This window comes from Alexandromys fortis, unplaced genomic scaffold (assembly GCF_014885135.2).
Source record: "Alexandromys fortis isolate MF-2015 unplaced genomic scaffold, M_Fortis_MF-2015_v1.1 scaffold_1, whole genome shotgun sequence".
Classification (NCBI taxonomy): Eukaryota; Metazoa; Chordata; class Mammalia; order Rodentia; family Cricetidae; genus Alexandromys; species Alexandromys fortis.
Genome location: NW_026067927.1, coordinates 13696632 through 13718176, shown reverse-complemented (window position 1 = coordinate 13718176; position 21545 = coordinate 13696632). Strand labels below are relative to the sequence as shown.

Here is a 21545-nt window from a genome sequence, read left to right as displayed (position 1 = left end):
ACAATCTGTGCCTTTTTCCATTTACTCTCTCTCCCCCACTATCCCCTTATATTATATGGCTTCCTACTCCGTTTCTTTTATCTCCATTATCTGGCATGTGGTTGGCTGTCTAAACACATTAAGTATTCTGACTAGAATCGGAGACTTCAAGTGTACCTTTTAGAGGTGAGAGGTGCAGGTCAGGTATATAGAAGAGCAGGGAAACAGAGCGGGACTCCAATAGGGGTAGGTATGTAGGGAATGATGGACAGAGATCAGAGCATCAGTGTGAGCTCAGGCACCTGTCTTCCAGAAGTTTTCGATCTCACCCTGCTTGTTGGCTCATTCTGCGACACTACTTTGCTTCTCTCTTTTGTCCTTTTAAAGTGTTTGTTTATTTATTGAGGTAGGTTCTTGCTAGTAGCCAAGGTTAGCCTTGAACTTATGATCCTTCCTTCTCAGCCTCCCAAGTACCATGCCAGCTTTCCACACTGCCTTTCAACAAAGCCTAGCATGTTACAGACTATCTTGAGCAAAAATGCTACCTTTTGAATGAATAAGACATTCAGTTAGCAGGAGCCAAGTTTTATTTTATTGTTAGGTACTAATTTTGAAGAACTCTGTAGTAAGGAGCACTAATAATTTGGAACAGTTCAGATATGTGCTATTCAATATGGTCGTCACTGTGAATACCATACAGTTCTTAAACTGCAGTAGCCTAAAGCTAAGATGTGCTAAATATTAAAAAATTTGATATGGAAAACTTGGTATAAAACAAAAAAAAGTATCTCATATTTAAAACTTTGAAAATACTTGGTTAAGCTGGACGGTGGTGGTACACACCTTTAATCCCAGCACTCGGGAGGCAGAGGCAGAGGCAGACAGATCTCTGTGAGTTCGAAGCCAGCCTGGTCTACAAGAGCTAGTTCTAGGACAGGCTCCAAAGCTACAGAGAAACCCTGTCTCAAAAAGCCAAAATAAGAAAAAGAAAAATTAAGTTAAATAAAATATATCATCAATTGGCTTTGCTCATTTCTTTATACTTTTAATTTTTGTCTACTACAAAATTTGAACAATACCTATGAAACTAGATATTACTGCATGTATCCATAGTCCTCCAGTGACTTGGGAGACTGAGGCGGGAGGATTAGTGGAATCCAGGAGTACAGGGCTAGCTGAGGCAACACAGTGAGACACCCCACTTCTTAAAAGAAATTACATATAATTATATATGTCACTCACATATATAGCTTACATTATATTTTTTGTACCATTCTTTGTTTTCCCTAAAGTCCATAGGAATAATAACTGGAATCCAGAATGCTCTCATAAAATCATAGTTAAATGCTTGAAGTGGTACAGCTTAAGGAGAGTCTTTAGATAAGAACTGGCAAGACTTCATTTTCTGCAAGCAGTGCTTGTTCATAGGCAAGCCTCTGAGTAGCTGGATAGGCCGCAGCAGTGGGGAAAATGGTGGAAGTGTGTGAGGCGGTTGACTTGCTTGAGGCGGCTGCTGACTCCCAGCTGTATTTACATTCTGCTTCAATGAATAAATACCACTTTGGCTGGGCCAGCACAAATGTTTATTTCTTTGAAAACACCATTTCCGAAGCGTAAGCACTTGTTTCACAGTCTGTCTTAGGGAGGCAGATCCACATAATTCTTCAAATTCTGCTACTCACACATCTTGGAATTCTGGAATCAGACCAACTCATTGGCCTCTGAGTTGTTGCCTCCTACTTGGAAGCTGATTCCCAGATATATTTTTGTTTCGGTTTAGGAAGTGAGGACAGCAAAGGGGCTAAAGAGCTTAATAAACTGTTTATATAAGAAGCTTGTATTCTTTTAAATTATTCTCTGAAACATTGCCTTGATCTCTTTGATTTTCTGCAATAAACAAGCTACTTCTTCTCTACACAAAAAGGTGCCTTGGCATAGAGCCATGAGCAATCCTAACATGCCAGGCCATTTCAATGGTTTTGAAGCCACTTGCAAGCATTTCTAGTACTTTACTCCCAGAGAAGTTGACAAAAATTTAGATTCAAGTGGAAAGTCTGAAGAAAAAAAAAAAAAGAAGAAGAGAGAGACCTGCACCTTGCACTGCAGTGTGCTAAGGGTTTTTGGATTTCTAAATATCTAATAACTTCAGAGAAAGCACTGGATTATTTACCAAGGATCATACACAAGCACATACACTACAAAATAAACGGCCTCTTTCCCCCGACCCAGATACACACATTTCTTCCAGGCGGTATTGGAAAGGCATAATTAGTGGTGTACAGAGACGTACCATAGTTGATGGGCTAGTCCTTATGGAAATGAATAAACAACACCTTGCTCAGACAGTGGGATTGATATAGAACATGCCCAGATCTCCCTTCCAGTCATAATATTTAGTTTTTCCAGGTTAAAAAAAAAAATCCTTGCTCAAAAACTACCAAATAAACTAAGCAAGTCACCACAGAAATTATCTCTGTGGCTAGGAGAAAACTTAAAAGTAATGCTTCCATTTTCCATCATACTTTGATGCTTTATCAGTAAAGGTTTTTAAAGCTCTTAAAATAAGAAAAAAGTTGCAGCTGGGGAGTGGTGGTGCATGCCTTTTAATCCCAGCACTCACAGAGGTAGAGGCCAGCAGATCTTTAAATTCAAGACCAGCCTCCCCTATATAGTGAGTTCCAGAACAGCCTGGGCTACACAGAAACTCTGCCTTGAATCCACCCCCACCCCGCCGCCCCGCAAAAAAAGAGAGAGACAGACAGAGACAGGGGTGGGGGGAAGAGGGAGGAAGGAGGAAGGAAGGAAGGAAAGAAGGAAGGAAGGAGGGAGGGAGGGAGGGAGGGAGGGAGGGAGGAAGGAAGGAAGGAAGGAAGGAAGGAAGGAAGGAAGGAAGGAAGGAAGGTGTGTGCTAGAGAGACTTACTCAATGGTAAAAGCATTTGCTGCTCTTGCAGAGGACTGAGTTCAGTTTCCAGCCCAAAGTTGGGCATCTCACAACCACATACAACTCAGCTCCACAGAATCCAGTACCACTTCTAGCTTTCATGAGGATCTGTACTCATGTGTGTGCGCACACGCAGACACATACACACAAGTGAAAATCATAAAACCAAAGTGTTTTATTTATTTATTTACTTTTTAAATATTTTTTAAAATATTTTTATTTATTTATTATGTATACAATATTCTTTCTGCGTGTATGCCTGCAGGCCAGAAGAGGGCACCAGACCTCACCACAGATGGTTGTGAGCCACCATGTGGTCGCTGGGAATTGAACTCAGGGCCCCTGGAAGAGCAGGCAACGCTCCTACCCTCTGAGCCATCTCTCCAGCCCCTGTTTTTTTTTTTTTTTTAAAGGAAGGAAGCACATTGTATAGAGGCTGTTAACCCCAGTACGTGAGAAGCAAAAGCAAGAAAAGGAAATTAAGGGTCCTCCTCAGCTGTATAGTTAGTTCGAGGCCAGTGTGGACTACTTGAAACCCTTTCTCTGAGTTTGGGGCCAGCCTGTAGTCTGGTCTACACAGTGAGTTCCAGGAGAACCAGAGCTGTGAGACCCCATCTCAAAACAAAACAAAAACAAAAAGTCTCTTGAAAAATAAAGAAGTGAAGGCAAAGAAAGGATTCTGCAAACTGAAGAATTTTTGCTTTGCCAAAGTAAATATTGAGTACCTTATAGACACAATGAGAAGTTTTGTTTAAATGAGAGTTGTCCTGTCTATGGCCACAACACCCTGATCACACCCAATCTCATCTGCTCTCAGAAGCTAAAGAGAGTCAGGCCTGGTTAGTACTTGGGTGGGAGACCATCTGGAAATACTGGTTGCTGTAGACTTTGGGGGCTGGAGATGGCTCAGTGGTTAAGAGCTTTGGCTGCTCTTCCTAACTTCAATTCCAAGCACCGACATGGTGGCTCACAACCATCTGTAATGACATCTGGGTCCTCTTCTGGCCTGCAGGCATACATGCAGACAGAACACTGTATACATAATAGATAAATAAATCTTTTTTAAAAAAATTAAAAAAAAGCTGGGCGGTGGTAGCACGCACCTTTGGGAAAAAACAAAAGAGTTGTCCATATATTTCCTAGGCTGGTCTTAAACTCATGCACTCAAGAAATCATCCCACTTCAGCCTTCTAAGTAGCTACAATTATAGATGTATACCACTGTGCCAGTGAGAAGAAATAGTCTTGATGACTCTTACAGATTTAAAATCTCAGCCATGGTGTACATAGTAAATTCTAGAAGTTGTACAGCTTTTTTCCTTTTAAAAGTTCACAACACAAGCCTGTTAATCTCAGCATTTGGGAGGCAGAGAGGAGGGCTTCAAGTTCAAGGATAGCTGGAGTCAAGTGGAGAGCCTGTCTCAAAGTACCCAGGGTGAATTGGAAAGATGGCTCGGCTGGTTAAGGTCCTTGCTGTACAAGCCTGACAACCTAAGCTCCACCTCTGGAACCCACATACGACTGGAAGGAAATAATGGAAGGACTCCATAGAGTTTTCTGTCTTCTACCTGAACACCATGGCATCTATGCCCACATACACACACCACACACACTAACAATAAATGCAAAAAAAAAAAAAACCCAGGGGCTACTATAGGTATGGTAGTGCACACCTATAACCCCAGTATTTGGGAGGATTGTTGTGAGTGTGAGGACAGCCTAAGCTACAAAATGAGTTTTTCCACGACAGCCTGAGCTACACTATAAGACTATCTTAAAGAAATGTACATTAAAAAAAAATCCCAGCAGTGGTGGCACACACCTTTAGTCCCAGTACTCAGGAGGCAGAGACAGGCAGATCTTTGTGAGTTCAAGGCCAGTCTAGTCTACAGAGCTAGTTCCAGGACAATCAAGGGTACACAAAGAAACCCTGTCTCTAAAAACAAAAGCAAACCAAGGGTTGGAGATGTGGCTTAGTGGTAGAGTATTTGCCTATCAAGCAGAAGGCCTTGGATTTGTCCCCAGCACCTCAAAAAAAAAAAAAAAGTAGCAGTTTAAAATAAGATTTGGAAGAGCCAAAGCTACCCTCTCAGTAACACTAACTCCCGTCTCAGGTCCCATGTGGGTGCTGATGCAAATAAAGCAGAATCAGATGAAAGTCTCTGTTAAACTGTGCAGCTAAGAGCTGGGTGTGTGGCACTTGGCGAATAGGGGCTGTGAGGTCATAGAGTCACGGTGGTCCCTGCCTACACAGTGAGACCGTCTCAAAAGCAAGCAAAAGAGCCTATAATCCCAGCACTCAGGAGGCAGAGGCAGGTGGATCTCTGTGAGTTCGAGGCTAGCCTGGTCTACAAGAGCTAGTTCCAGGACAGACACCAAAGCTACAGAGAAACCCTGTCTCAAAGAAAAAAAAAGCCAAAGCCATTATGCAATTCAGTATATTGTTCATTATTTTAACTCATTTATTACACTTGTCTATTAAAAGGGTTACTTCAGAAACCCATATAGAAAAGAGCCTCACATTTTGGGGTGCTGTTGAACATCACTCTTGGAGAAGCACATCTTACCTGAAGCAAAGGCATCAGCTGCAACCCCAGGGCTTGCTCATAAAGCAAGTTCAGTTCGGCACAGCTGGAGAAGGAGAGCTTGGAAGTGTAGAGGTAATAGTGCACATGCCTAAATGTGGAGCCATCTCTGTCAATGAACAGCCTCTGGCTTTCTGCAGATGTCAAAGCTGAAGCCTCTTTCCACAGCAGTGAGTCTGGGAATTGAGCAAGTTTACTTCTGGGAACTGAGAAATGCCAGCCCCCAACATTGAAATGAAACAAATCCTCTGCTGATTCATGCAGCATGCCAGGCTCCTCCTAAAGGAAAGAATGAGGTGAGAGTTATAAACAGAAATAAATGGAAAGCATCCTGACAAGCAGTATGGAACCACAGTTGCTGACAACATGGGAAAGTGCATACAGCAGGCAAAGGAACTCACACACAATGTTATGAGCTCAGCAAGACTGAAGGATAGTTTTAAAAAACAATTCTATTTCACACCTTAAAATTTAAGAAGCTAGCCATGGTTTCAGGCATCTGTAATCACAACACTCAGAAGACTGAGGCAGGAGGATCACTACAAGTCTGAGGACAGTGTAGGGCTACATACTGAACTCAAGGCCAACTATGGCTACACCGCGAGACCCTGTATAAAGAGGTGGGTGGTAGGAAAAAGAGCGCCTGTTGTGAAACACGAGTATCTGGATTTGGATCTCAACGTCCATGTAAAAGAGCTGGGTGTATCCGACGTTCACCTGTACCCGCAGCACTGATTGGGGGTGGAGACACGAAGGTCCTTGGGGGTTTTGCTGGCTGCCAGCCTAGCTGAAAAATGAGGAGCTCCACTGCAAGTGTCTCAAAGGACTGAGCATGAGATCGAGAGAGCAGAATACTTGATCTTGTCCTCTGGTTTTTGCATGCACACACACAGGCTTGGTCACTTGAATAGATATACATGTGCACACGTACGCGCGTGCACACAAACACATACACACACACTGAGAGAAAGAAAATGAGAACAAATAATTCTGTTTTTAATATCATAAAAGCAAACATTTATTAACAAACTTAAGAAATATAATCCTTGTACTCTGAAAACTTCGGAACATTGTTTAAATCGTTTTTTGTATATGTGCATGTATGCACCAGATGTTGACATTGTTATCTTTTCCAATTGCTGTCCACATCGTATTTTGAGATTAATTTCTCATTGAATCAGGGTTCTTGGATTCAGCTAGACTGGCTAGCCAGTGAGTTTCAGTGATTACCCTTTCTGCCTCTCCATTCTGGGATTACAGGATAGTTAGCTTTTTGTGTAGTGTCGAAGCTTGAACTCAGATTCTCATTCTTGCACAACAAACATTTTACTGATGAACCCTCTCCTTATGAACCTTGTTGAAAGAAACTTTTAAAATTCTCAAATAAATGGGAAAATAGGCTCTCTTGAGAAATGTAATATGGAAATGACAATACTCAAGCACGGTGGTCTACAACTATAACCCTACAATTCAAGAAGCTAAGGCAGGAAGGTTGCTAGTTCTAGGCCAACCTGACCTACACAGCAAGACCCTGTTTAAAAATATGGTGATATTCTCCAAACTGCCCTATAAATTCAACACAATTCTAGTGAAAAACCAAGCTGCCTTAAAAAGGACTCATAAAATAGCTACAATAATCTTTTTAAAGAAAAACAAAATTTTAGGACATGTACTTCCAATTTTGAAAACTTACTACACACCAAGATTAATTAAGACATTGTACTATTGGTATAAAGACATATATAACTAGAGCCTAGAAATAAATCTTTATATCTATGTTAAGTTGAATTTGTCTATCAACTGGTAAATAAATAAAGTGGAATATATCCATACATTGAAACTATTCTGGTAGTTTCATTTGTTTTGTTTAAGACAGAGTCTAATTTTGGAGCCCTGGCTGGCATGGAACTTACTCTGTAGATCAGGCTGGCCTTGAACTCACAGAGATGAACCTGTCTCTGCCTCCCAATTGCTGGAATTAAAGACATTTTTTCTGCCTGGTCTGACTCATTGAAAGGTTATTAATAAAAAGGAAAGAAGTAATGATACATGTCACAACATGGATTGACCTTGAATCATGTTAAGAAAAAGCAGACAATGTGAGGAAAAGGCAAATTTGTAGAGCCATAAAGTAGATGAATGGTTAATTAGGGCTGGGAGACTAAGAAGGAGTACGATTTTCTTTAAGGAAGATAAAAACATTCCACGGTTGTGGTGGTGGTTGCAAACTCAGAAAATATAAGATCACTGAATTATACTTATTAAAATGGTAAATCCAGCTCTCAGGAAACAGAGGCAGGTAGATTTCTTATCTCTTTTCTCTATGAGTTCCAGGCTAGCCAGGGCTATATAGTAAGAGCCAGGGTTTTGCAGAGAAATCTGTCTCAAAAAAACAAAACAAATATAATAATAACAGAAAAGTTATGAGTTTTGCCTGCACATATATATGTGCATTACCTGCATGCCTAGAACTCAATCTGCAGACCAGACTGGCCTCAAACTCAGAGATCTGCTTGCCTCACCGTTCTGATTACTGAGCCCAAAGGCATGTGCCACACACCTGGCTTAACATGCATGCGTAAAATTCTTTTTAAAAATAATTTATTTTAGGGAGCTGGAGAGATGGCTCAGTGGTTAAGAGCACTGCCTGCTCTTCCAAAGGTCCTGAGTTCAATTCCCAGCAACCACATGGTGGCTCACAACCATCTGTAAAGAGGTCTGGCGCCCTCTTCTGGCCTTCAGGCACACAGACAGAATATTGTATACATAATAAATAAATAAATAAAATTTATTTTAAAAAATCTCCAAATCTCAAATGCCTAAAAAGCAAGTCATCAGGTAAATAAGTAGAACTGAAGTGACAGCTCTCAAAGGGTGAGATAAGGCGGCCTAAGCTATCAGAGAAACACAAATTAAAACTGCCCTGAAAGTCCATCTCATCAAGTCAGAATGACTATCCTTCAAGAAAACAGCACAAATTTGGGGCTGAAGAGATGTTCAATGGTTAAGAACACTTGTTGCATAGGGTGGTGGTGTTGCACACCTTTAATCCCAGCAGAGAGAAACCTTGTCTGAAAAACTAAAACAAAAACAAAAACACATTTTGCTCTTCCAGAGGACTGTAGTTCCGTTCCTGGTACCCATATGGAACACCACACATCCACTTGTAACTACAGCTTTAGGAAAGAAGCACCCTTTTCTGGCCTCCAATGGCACCCACACACGTATGTGTATGTTCATATGCATACAGACATAAAGCATAAAAGTGATAAAACTAAATTTTACAATAACAAGAAGAAAATAACAACAAATGCTAAATCGGGGCTGCTTCTGCAGAAATCTATTATGGAGAGCTCTGAAACACCACTCAACTAGCACCACTTGTGGATATATACCTTGTAACAATTATTTTTCTCAATGCTGTGACCAAATACTTTGTATTTGTATAAAGCAATTTAAGGGACCACCAGATGGCTCTGTGGGCAAAGGCACTTGCTGCGCAAGCCTGGTGACCTGGGCTTAATCCATGGAACCCATGTCAAATTGGAAGAACTGATTCCACAAAGTTGCCCTCTGACCTCTACGTGTGTGCCATGGCATGTGCACCCAGCACCCACACGGACACATTTAATAATAATAATAAAAGCAACTGAAGAAGGATTTGTTTTGGCTCATGGTTTAAGAGCATTCAGTCCAGCAAGGCAGAGGAGGTGTGATAGAGTTCTTGGGAGCAGAAGCATAAAGCTAGGACTCCTCACATCTGGGACGATCAGAAAGCAGGAGCACGCTGATGCTCCTGCCTCCTTTTTATTCAGGGAGGTACCATAGACCATGAGGTGGTGGTGCTGCATTCAAAGCGACTCTTCTTCCATGGCTAAATTTCTCTAGAAATATATTCACAGACATTCCTAGAAAAGTGCCTCTTAAGTAATTCCAACTCTGGTCAGGCTGACCATGAAAATTAACCACTATGTACTAAAGAATTCTAAATCAGCATGCCATAGATATACTTGCACATCCATGAATATTACTGCACTATTCACAATAGCCAAGATATGCAACCAGCTTAAAAGCACATCAACAGATGAGTAGATGATGTAGTAGATATACACAAGGGATTTTATTCAGCTGTAAAGAATGACATTCTGGTATTTGCAGGAAAATGGAAGGAACTGGAGATAAATATGCTAGGTTCGTGTTTTCTATACATGAAATATAGATTTATATGTATATATATATATATATATATATATATATATATATATATATATATGAAAGTTGAAAGGGGCCTATGCGAGGAGAAGAAGAGGCCTAAAGGAAGGGGAAAAGAGGGTAATGGGACATAAGAACAGAGGGTGGGACTGCTTAAAGGGAGAAAGGCGCAGCAAACAAAGTCGAATGATACATGTATTTGAAAATGTCACAGTGGAACCCACTAGCTTGTATGCTAACCAAAAAGATTAAAATTCTCTAAGAATGATGGTGGCGGTGGGTACAAGACTATTAAAGTACAAGGTGGTTGTTCAAGAAAGGAATACCTTTCTCTTCCACCAAAAATTTGCATCTCTAATTCTGAAAAAGAATAAATCCTTATAATAAAGAAGAGGGGCATTTCTTCTACAGTAAACCGTGTCTAATTTCTGAAATAAAGAGGAACCATTACACATGCCACTTTAAGACTAGAAAAGCTCTAGGCAGATGCGAAGAGAAAGAGTACAGATTATATAATGGGTTCATGACTCAGAAGCAGAACTGGAAAAACTAATCCAATGATGCCATTTTGAGTTCCATGCCTTCTAAATGTGATCGAGGCTGGACATGATAAACTGAGAGTAAATAAGGACTCCACCTTTAACAGAAAGCACAGATGTACAAGGATTTGATTTTCGTCTTGTTCTCTTTGAAGGTACCTAGCCAGTTGAAGGCTCAGCAGAGATATGTGTTTTGGCATACTTGAATGCTAAACTAAACCTGCTCCTTGGAGGCTGAGCTCTTATTAAAGAAAAGGGTCGGGGGCTAGAGAGACGGCTTAGTGGCTGCTCTTCTAGCGGACCTGAGTTCAGTTTCCTAGCACCCACATGGTAGCTCGCAACTGTCTAAAAGTCCAGTTTCAGGGAATCTGACACCTTCAGAACAATAAAATAAAGTTAAATTAATTTATATAAAAAAAGGGGGGTATGTCTTGGTTCAAGTACTTGCTTCACATGTCACCCACAGGACTTTCAAGGGACACTTTCTGGTCAAAGTTAGGAAACTGTTCTTCCTAGAGCTTTCTTCCCCAAAGACTGTTCAGGGCATTACTAGTGCAGAACTATTTCGCTTTGGGGAGAGCCTCCGGTCATAGCAGCTAGAGAACCTGCAGTACTTGAAAAAATGGCTTCTTGCTAGACCGACTACGGGATGTAGGGCGGTTTTTAGTCATCCCAACCCCATTCCAAAGAGCATCTCATTTCCATACGACCTTCTTCCAAATCAAATTAGAGCGATAGGACCTCAGTGCCCTGAAGCCTCAGTGCCCTGAGGACTCCGCTCCCCAGAGCCAAGTTTCTCCTAACTTCGGGAATTTCCATCAGGCCTCCAAAATCTGCCCCCCCCCCACTGTCAGATGTGGATTTCGCCTTTAAAGGTCACTCCCGTCTAGCTCAATGTCTAGAACGAACCTGGGCTTTAAGGTACTAAGGCCTCCATCCCTCAAAGAGACAAACCTCCTCCACCCCTCAAACCTGACGCCCCTCAAATCCTCAGTGCTGTAGAACAAGCAGTTCACCGCTAAAGACAGCATGTTCTCGCAGCTACTCATCCACGCCCTCCCCAGGTTCTTCTAAACTGGGGCCGCCTTCCGACCCTCGTCGAGTCAGATCCCTATTCCCAACGCCTACATTCTGGGCACCAACTCCCCCACTGGCCACCTCCGTGGTTTTGGCGCCCTTCTCCGGGACGGGCTCCATACCATAGTCCTAACTTCAGTGGCAGGCAGACAGGCACGTGACCCGTCCTCTAACGGCACCTAGAAAACCAAGGTCCTCAGCTAGTGGGCGGGGCGGGGCGGGGCGGGGGCGGGGCCTGGCGCGAGGGGCGTGGTCTGGCGAGCGCGGGGCGGTCTCGCGAGCCGTGGCAGGTGAGCGGCGGGCGCGAATGGCGGAGCAATGGGATCTGGACGAGGAGGGCCTCCGCCGCCTGGGGGCGCTGACCCTGGAGCAGTCGGGTAGGGCCGAACCAGGAGGGCGTGGGTCGGGAGCGTGGGTCAGAGGCTGAAGGGAAACCGAGGTGGAGGCAAGAGAACTGCAGGGGAGCAGTTCCTGAGGCGGAGAAAGGGGAAACTGAGGCAGAAGGGTTACACTGAGGTGCGGAACGAAGTAAGAGGATAGTCTGTGGCAGAGGATGAGAAATTGAAGGAAAGGAGTGTGAAGTACTAACAGGCAGGAAGAGACCCTTGTGGCAAGTGACAGAGTTTGACAGAAGTCTCCATTAGTGGGAGGAAATGGATATTGGTGAGAGAGGGGAAGTGTTGAGAAGGACAAGAGTGGTGGTGGGCGCTGCTGAGGAGGCACAAAGGGCGTTAATTTTGGCAGTCACTTAGGAGGACTTTTCCAGGTTGGGATGCCTTGGGAAAGAACACCCCTATTCCATCATCCGTTCTCAAGAACTTCAAGAACTTCAGTCTCTCTTTGATCAATCTGGATGTTCCCTTTTAAAAGCCCAGAGAGGCTTTATGTGAAATACTAAGCTCAGAGCCCCGGCCTTGCCTTCACCCTAAAGGTAATAAATACTGAGAGATGCTGAACCTTGCCTCTGCCCGGGTTTGACTCACATAGTTTGCTTTCTGAGAGTCTAAGAAGGAAGAAAACTGGGAAAATCTTCACTATTCCTAATTAAACTCTTCCCTAATAAGTTTATTATATCATTATTGCCACTCGTGTTAAATGCCTTACTTGCGTTTAATCTCCAAAACAAGCTTACTAGGCAGATGCTGTTATGGTTCCTTACTATGTTTGTATGAGACAAGGTCTCATGTCTTTTTAAAGACAAAAGTCAGTCCCCTGAGGAGGTAGTGGCCGTTTGAAAGGCAATTGCCATGAAAGTCTACCCTCAAACTTGCCCCTCTACCCAGTCTTATGCAGTTCTGAGGAGTCAAGTCTAGGGCTCAGCGCATGCTAGGCAAGCATTCTACCAACTGGGCAACATCCTTAGCGTGGCACATATTTTCCTTTCAAAACTGTTGTGAACCCCCTATTTTACAAGTCAGATAAAGTCAGCTTCATTGGCTTGGTACACATCTGTGTCTTTCCTTCTGTTAATATTTTATAGTATTAATTCACCTTGATATTGAGGATGGAGAGGCACAAAGCTAACCATTGTGGTGCATACCAATAATCCCAGCTACTAGGGAGGCTGAGGTACAAGGACTGACTGAATCCACAAACATGAGATCTAGTCTTTAAAAAAAAAGAAAAGAAAAAAATAATGATATTTGTGGGAGAGGGCATATACTCCTCCCATTCTCCAGCTAGAACAAATTATGGCATTTGAACACACACACACACACACACACACACACACGCACATAGCTGTATTTAACATAGGATCTCTTCAGTATTTAGACTAGGCTGTCCCCAAACTCACAGAATCTGTCTCAGGCTCCCATGTGCTGGAATTAAAGGTGCGCACCACCAACCCCAGCCAGATAAAACAATTTTAAATCTTTAATAAATATACAAGAGATCAGATAAAAGCTTTGTAGACTGGTCCTTTGTACACTAGTAGCTCATTGACAACTTAGACAAAGAGAGTTTCAGGGAAGTAGGGAAACTATATTCAGGTAGAAGGAGGAGGAAAGGATATGTTTGAGAGAGGAAATAAGTTAAAATGAGAAGTTTTTAAGACTACAAAGAAGAACACAGAAGTAAAATGGCACCTGAAGGGTTTAATATGGGGTCAACAACAGTGCGTAAGCAAAATGTACTAGAGCATGTTGAGCAACACATGTTGATGATAATTATTTAGCAGAGAAAATATCTGTAACTATGTGTTCCTTAAAAAGGCTATTAGCCAGGTGGTGGTGCACACCTTTAATCCCAGTACTCAGGAGACAGAGGCAGGTGGATCACTGAGTTTGAGCCCACCCTGGCCTATAGAAGAAGTTTCAGGACAGCCAGGGCTACACAGTGAAACCCTGTCTCAAAAATAAAACAAACAAACAAACAAAAAAGCTGCTAAAGTCATTAATTTATTACACTCTAGATATTATAATTGTAAAACAAAGACTAAGTCTTTACTTTGCCCCCCTGTCTTACAGGCCTGGTTCCTCTTCCTAAAGACAATTACTCTTACCAGATTTCCAGAAATATTGTATACATATATAAGCATTTTATTTTATTTTTTTATTTATTTGAGATAGGGTCTCACTAGGTAGCTTTGACTGTCCAGGGATTCACTATTTAGAACAAACTGGCCTTAAACTCACAGATATACACCTGCCTCTGCCTCCTGAGTGTTGGGATGAAATAACTATTCCCTGCAATTTTATAATTTTTCTATGACTATTTCCCAATGTATAAAAGAGTAGAGATACACAAACCTATGAGCACCTGATTTTCGATAAAGGAGCTAAAACTATACAATGGAAAAAAGAGAGTATCTTCAACAAATTGTGCTGGCAAAACTGGATTTCAATCTGTACAAAAATGAAAATAGATCCATGTCTCAATATCAGTCTGAACACACTGAACCTGATAGGAGAGAAAGTGGGAACTACACTACAACAAGTGGGCACAGGAGACCGCTTCCTACGTATAACATCAGCAGCACAGACAGTAAGGGCCTCCTTGAATAAATGGGACCTCATGAGACTGAGAAGCTTCTGTAAAGCAAAGGACACTGTCTCTAAGACAGAAAAGCAACCCACTGACTGGGAGAAGATCTTCACCAACCCCGCAACTGACAAAGGTCTGATCTCCAAAATATATAAAGAACTTAAGAAACTAGACTGTAAAAGGCTAATCAACCCAATTATAAAATGGGGCACTGAGCTGAACAGAGATCTCTCAACAGAAGAAGTTCAAATGGCCAAAAGACACCTAAGGTCATGCTCAACTTCCTTAGCGATCAGGGAAATGCAAATCAAGACAACTTTAAGATACCATCTTACACCTGTCAGAATGGCTAAAATCAAAAACACCAATGATAGCCTATGCTGGAGAGGTTGTGGAGAAAGGGGTACACTTATCCATTGCTGGTGGGAATGCAAACTTGTACAACCACTCTGGAAAGCAGTGTGGCGATTTCTCAGAAAATTTGGGATCAACCTACCCATGGACCCAGCAATACCACTCTTGGGAATATACCCAAGAGAGGCCTTATCATGCAACAAAAATATATGCTCTACTATGTTCATAGCAGCATTGTTTGTAATAGCCAGAACCTGGAAACAACCTAGATGCCCCTCAATTGAAGAATGGATGAAGAAAGTATGGAATATATACATATTAGAGTACTACTCAGCAGTAAAAAACAAGGACTTCTTGAAGTTTGCAGGCAAATGGATGGAAATAGAAAACACTATCCTGAGTGAGGTAAGCCAGACCCAAAAAGAGGAACATGGGATGTACTCACTCATATTTGGTTTCTAGCCATAAATAAAGGACATTGAGCCTATAATTCGGGTTCTTAGAGAAGCTAAATAAGGAGAACCCAAAGAAAAACATATAGGCATCCTCCTGCATATTAACCTTCATCAGGCGATGAAAGGAGACAGAGACAGAGACCCACATTGGAGCACTGGACTGAAATCTCAAGGTCCAAATCAGGAGCAGAAGGAGAGCGAACATGAGCAAGGAACTCAGGACCGCGAGGGGTGCACCCACACACTGAGACAATGGAGATGCTCTATCGGGAACTCACCAAGGCCAGCTGACCTGGGTCTGAAAAAGCCTGGGTTAAAACCGGTCTCACTGAACATAGCGGACAATGAGGACTACTGAGACATCAAGAACAATGGCAATGGGTTTTTGATCCTACTGCATGTAGTGGCTTTGTGGGAGCCTAGGATGTTTGGATGCTCACCTTACGAGACCTGGACGGAGGAGGGTTTTCCTTGGACTTCCCACGGGACGGAGAGCCCTGATTGCTCTTTGGGCTGATGAGGGAGGGGGAATGGATTGGGGGAGGGGGAGGGAAAGGGGAGGCGGAGGTGGGGAAGAGACAGAAATATTTAATAAATAAATAAAGAAAGAAAGAAAAAGAAAAAAAAAAGAGTAGAGATAACAGAATACTGAACTCCTGTCACTTTACCTCAACAGTTATCAATCATAGTCAATCCTTTTTCTTACATATTTTTCTACTCCTAAACCTCTGTACTAATTATTTCAAAGCAAATCCTAGACATATAATTTCATCCATAAATATATTGTCATGTATTTTCAAAGATAAGAACTCCTCAAATAACCAAATATTTCATCTAAGATAGCTAACGGCAACTTCTTTATTTCATGTCTGTATGGTATGTGAGCATGTCTGAGGAGGGACCAGGATAACACTGGAAACCTTCCTCGATTTCTCGCCACAATGAGGTAGTCTCTCCATTGAGCCCAGAGCTAATGAAATGGACTAGTCTGTCTAGATGACCTGTTTCTGCCTTTCCATTACTAGAATTACAAGTAGACCACTACATCTGCCCAATATTCATGTGAGTACCAAGGATACAAATTCCAGTCCTCTTATGAGGCAAGCATTTTATAAACTGAACTCTCTCCCTAGACCATAAATTATTTTGCTTTTATTTATTTTTAAGATTTATTTATTTATCATGTGTATAGTGTTTTGTCTGCATACCAGTAGAGGGCACCAGATCTTATTATAAATTGTTGTGAGCCACCATATGGTTTCTGGGAATTGAACTCAGGACCTCTGGAAGACCAGTCTGGCCTCAAATTCACAGAGAACCACCTGCCTCTGTCTCCCAGGTGCTTGGATTAAAGGCATGTTCTGTTCATTTTTAAATTGCCAATACAATGTCTTTAAATGTATCAACAGTATTGTTACATTTTCTCTGGAATACATTTCTTTCCAGACACTCCTATGATCTTATCTAATATAGTATCTCAAGTACTACCTAGGCTTCTAATACATAGTACTTTAGCTATAGCAGTAACTTCCTGTATGTGTGTGTGTCTGTGTAGTTATTGTTTAGGATTGAATCCTTATACATGTGAGGCATTCTACCACTAGGTTGCATCTCCAGCCCCAATAATAACTTCTTTGTGGAGGGTGGGAGTAGGTTGAGTCAAGGTCTCATTCATGTAGTCTTGGCCTGCCTAGAACTCACTATGCAGACCAGGCTGGTCTTGAACTCAGAGCTCCATCTGCCTCTTTCTCTAGAGTGCTGGTATTAAAGGCATGTGCCATCATGCCTTAATGTGGGCTTCTCCTCTGTATGCTATGAAAATGTTTTATCGTCATTGGTTAATAAAGAAGTTTCAGCCAATGGCTTAGCAGAGTAAAACCAGGAGGGACATCTGAAGAGAGAGAGAGAGAGAGAGAGAGAGAGAGAGAGAGAGAGAGAGAGAGAGAGGAGTCTAGGAGACACCATGTAGCTGCTGAAGGAGAAAGATGCTCACTGGAACCATAGTGTTGTGGTGATACACAGATTAATAGAAATGGGTTAATTTAAGATATGAGTTATCCAGGAATATGCCTGAGTCATTGGCCAAACAGTGTTGTAATTAATATAATTTCTGTGTGATTATTTGGGTCTGGGCAGCTGGGAAACAAACGAGCAGTCTCTGACTACAATGCCTAACTATAATAAGTCCCTAATATCAAATATTCAACCAACACTATCATTTCTCCCGTTGGGCCATAATTTAAAAAATCTATATAAAGTCTGTATGCCAGTTTGTTGATATATGTTTTAAACTTGTTCTAAATATTACCCACTTTTTTCCTTGAATTTTCATCATATTTGAGGAAACGTGCCTTGTTATATTATTGTATTTAAAGAGTTCATTATCATCTGGATTTTACTCACTATATTATCCCTAAAAGATGTTTATCATTTTGTATTGCCTCATTAGAAGTTATATGAGATTTAATAAAGTTCAAGTTTGATTTGTGTGTGCCGTTTTCACACAACGCTTCATGAATAACACTGTGTGCTTCTGTGAGGAAGTATGTAATGCCTGATGTTCTTTATATTTAGGGTAGCCATTGAACATGATTGCCCAGGTCTGTTAATTCAGTAGGCATTACAGAAATTCCATTTTTTTTATTAGCTGCAATAGTTTTATAAAGACAAAAATCTCCACACTAACCATTTGTTGTTGTGGCACCAATTGTGTAGGAACAGCAAGACTGACATTTGATTTTTGTTTGTTTGTTTGTTTGTTCCACCCAGTTTTAAAAGTGTGTTTATTTATTAACATCCTTTTTTTGGTGACTAATGAGGGCTGCTTTACTTTCTAAGAATCATCGATTCAAGACTATTTGGCATGCTCTAATCCATTGTGGTTATTAGCATAATTGATGCTAATGGAGGTCTTTTCACTTTAATTCCTGAAGATATTTTTAAATGGTTTTATTGTCATTAGAAACAAGCTCTATGATAGGTTATTAATTCAGCTTCCAAGTGTAGCTATAAATGGTTCTCTTTTTTGCCCTTTAGTTTTATTTTTTATTATTTAAAAAAAAAAGAAAAATTAATGGGCTTTGTTAAGGCATTTGCATCTATTGTTTCTGTAAACTTCTTCCTCTTGCTCATCCTCTTGTCTGTCACACACTGATCTTCCTACTCCCCGCAATTTCCCTGTTCCCTTTTCTGTTTTCAAGGCTTTTTAGAGAGAGATTACTTGAGGTTTTGTTTTTACAATTAAAATGAGTGTTTGACCATTAGGGCATGTACCTTAATTATATTTTATTTTGGTGTATATGAATTCTTTGCCTGCATGTATGCCTGTGCACCACATGTGTGTCTGATGCCAGAGGAGGCCAGAACTGAAGTTAGCTGTCATGTGGATGCTGGGAATTGAACCTGGCTCCTCTGAAAAGGTACTCAGTGAACTTAATCACTGAGCCATCTCTCCAGCCCATATTCAAGGGTTCTTATTATCTATGACAATGCAGTGTTTGATAAGTTCTCTGATCTATTTGTAGTTAGCACTTTATGAGGGCTAAAAACAAATGCACATGTTCTTACAGCCAACACCTCATGCAAATCATAAAAGAATTCTGCCTCTGTGACGGTTTATTTTATTTTTTTTTTTATTGAGAAAAGGAAAAAAAAAGTTTCCGCCTCCTCCCAGCCTCCCATTTCCCTCCCCCTCCTCCCACCCTTCTCCCCCTCCCCCCACTCTTCTCTCCCTCCCTCTCCAGTCCAAAGAGCAGTCAGGGTTCCCTGCCCTGTGGAAAGTCCAAGGTCCTCCCCCCTCCGTCCATGTCTAGGAAGGTGAACATCCAAACTGGCTAGGCTCCCACCAAGCCAGAACATGAAGTAGGATCAAAACCCCTTGCCATTGACCTTGGCTTCTCATCAGTCCTCATTGTTCGCCATGATCAGAGAGTCCGGTTTTATCCCATGCTGTTTCAGTCACAGTCCAGCTGGCTTTGGTGAGCTCCCAATAGATCAGCCCCACTGTCTCAGTGGGTGGGTGCACCCCCCGTGGTCCTGACATCCTTGCTCGTGTTCTCCCTCCATCTGCTTCTCATTGGGACCTTGGGAGCTCAGTCCAGTGCTCCAGTGTGGGTCTCTGTCTCTATCTCCATCCATCACCAGATGAAGGTTCTATGGTGATATGGAAGATATTCGTCAGTATTGCTATAGGATAGGGTCATTTCAGGTTCCCTGTCCTCAGCTTCTCAAGGGACTAACTGGGGACATCGCCTTGGGCTCCTGGGAGCCACTCTAGGTTCAAGTCTCTTGCCAACCCTAAGGTGGCTCCCTTAACTAAGATATGTGCTTCCCTGCTCCCCTATCCAACCTTCCTTTATCCCAATCTTCCTGTTTCCTCAAGTTCCCCCAATCCTCCCCTTCTCACTTTTCTCTCCCCGTCCCCCCTTATTCTGTGACGGTTTATTAAAGAAGTGATAATCCTGATGCCCTTTTGTCTGTTCTTCCAATGAGACTGCAGAGAAACCCATGAGAAATCCTGCAGGTCATTGATGGAATCACTAATTGCCCTTAGCTTTTCTTACAACAGAAGGATCTTAGGGTATTAGATTATTATGTATCATAAAGTTGCCAATACACTATCATGAAAGTCAGGATCTTTTTTAGTATTTTAAAATGATACTCACATACTATAAAACTCACCATTTTAAGGTATACAAATCAAGGTCCTTTAGCACATTTGGAAAGTTATATAACTGTTCTGGTTTGCTTTTTGTTGTAGTGATAATATACTCTGGCCAAACGTACTGCAGGAAAGGGTTTATTTGACTTATATTCCCAGGTCACAATTAATTGTTGAGGAAACTCAGAGTAGGAACCTGGAGTCAGGAGCTATGGACGAACACTGCTTACTGGTTCACCTTTTGTTTTACTGGCTTTCTTACTCAGCCAAGGAGTAAGGCTTTGCCTAGAGCCTTCCTACGTCAATTAATAATCAAGAACGTCCTCCACAGATTTTCCAAAAGCAAATCTGATCTAGGCAAAGTTTTAACTGGAGCTGTCTTTAAATTGACAGTTAATGCTAACAAGGACAGCCACCATTTCCACTATCTAGTTCCAGAATGTTTTCATGGACCTATTAGTGATATGGGCTTCCCCTATATATGCTATGAATGTGTCTTGTTACCATTGGTTAATGAATAAAGAAGCTTATTGGGCCTATGACAGGACAGAATAGAGCAAGGTGGGAATTCCAAACAGAGATAGAGGAGAAAAGAAGGCAGATTCAGAGAGACGCCATGTAACTGTCTAAGGAGACAGATGCCCTGAACCTTACTGGTAAACCATGAACCTCGTGGTAAAATATAAAATAATAGAAATGGGTTAATTTAAGACATAAGAGCAGCTAGAAAAATGCTTAAGCTATTTACCAAGCAGTGTTGCAATTAATACAGTTTCTGTATGATTATTTTGGGTCTGGGTGGCCGAGAATGAACAAATGGTCTCTGCATAGAAAATCACTCATATTTCTCACTCTCCATAGCTGCTGGCAATCACACTAATCTGATTTCTCTCTTTGTGAATTTGCTTCTTTTGGATATTTTCTATAAATAGAATAATGTGCCCTTTTCTGTCTGGCATATTTTGGAGGTTTATCTATATTTTAACACATATCAATAATTCATTATTCTTTATTAAAAGATTTTATTTTTAGGGAAGTCTGAGGTTTACAAAAAATTTGAGCATAAAAATACAGAGTTTCCATATACCATTCTCTACTTAAATTTATCCCCTATCCTTCAGCTTCCCTTATTAGTCATAATTTTTCAGTGTGATAGAGTTGTTATAATTTAACTAATATTGATACATTTTTAGCTGAAGTCTACAGTTTACATTAGGGTTTAACTCTGTGTTGTATAGTTCTGTGAATTTTAACAAATCTATGCTGTCCTATGTCTGATATTACAATGTCAAACAATGGTTTCAGTACCCTAAAAATTCCTTATTGGTTTGGGGATATGGCTTAGTGGTAGAGACCTTGCCTAGTATGTGCAAAGCCCTCGGTGTAATTAACAGTGCTTTAAAATAAATAGGAGATGGAAAGATGACTTAGGGGTTAAGAGCACTTATGAATTGCTCTTAAGAGGATTCAGGTTTGATTCCCAGAATCCACATGGCCACTCACAACCATCTGTAATTCCAGTCCCAGGGGAATCCGGTGCCCTCTTCTGGTCTCCGTGGGCACTGCACACACATGATGTACAGGCAAAATACCCATACATAAAAAAATAAAGGTTAAAAAGTAAATAAATAACTGCTGGATCTCATCTGTTTATCTCTCACCTACCCCAGACTCCTGACAGCCTCTAATTTTGCTTGCTTGCCTGTTTGATATGACCTCACAGTGCATAACCCAGCTGGTCTTAAGCTAAATATACA

The 21545-nt window shown here is 41.4% G+C and overlaps 2 protein-coding genes across 3 annotated transcripts in view; one reads left to right on the top strand and one right to left on the bottom strand.

The window, feature by feature from the left end:
• Positions 1-11454, bottom strand: part of Kctd19 (potassium channel tetramerization domain containing 19) — a 34385-nt gene extending 22931 nt beyond the window's left edge. Inside the window, exons 1-2 of the mRNA XM_050143420.1 lie at positions 11386-11454; positions 5489-5785 (exon numbers count right to left, since the gene is read on the bottom strand). Of these exons, the coding sequence (XP_049999377.1) occupies positions 5489-5785; positions 11386-11454 (366 nt within the window). The remainder of the gene's footprint in view (positions 1-5488; positions 5786-11385) is intronic.
• A 183-nt stretch (positions 11455-11637) lies between these two features.
• Lrrc36 (leucine rich repeat containing 36) overlaps positions 11638-21545 on the top strand; it is a 55674-nt gene continuing 45766 nt past the window's right edge. For both annotated transcript variants that reach the window (XM_050144408.1, XM_050144407.1), the window contains exon 1: positions 11638-11711. In XM_050144408.1, coding sequence (XP_050000365.1) covers positions 11642-11711 — 70 coding nt within the window. In that variant the 5' untranslated portion in view covers positions 11638-11641. The remainder of the gene's footprint in view (positions 11712-21545) is intronic.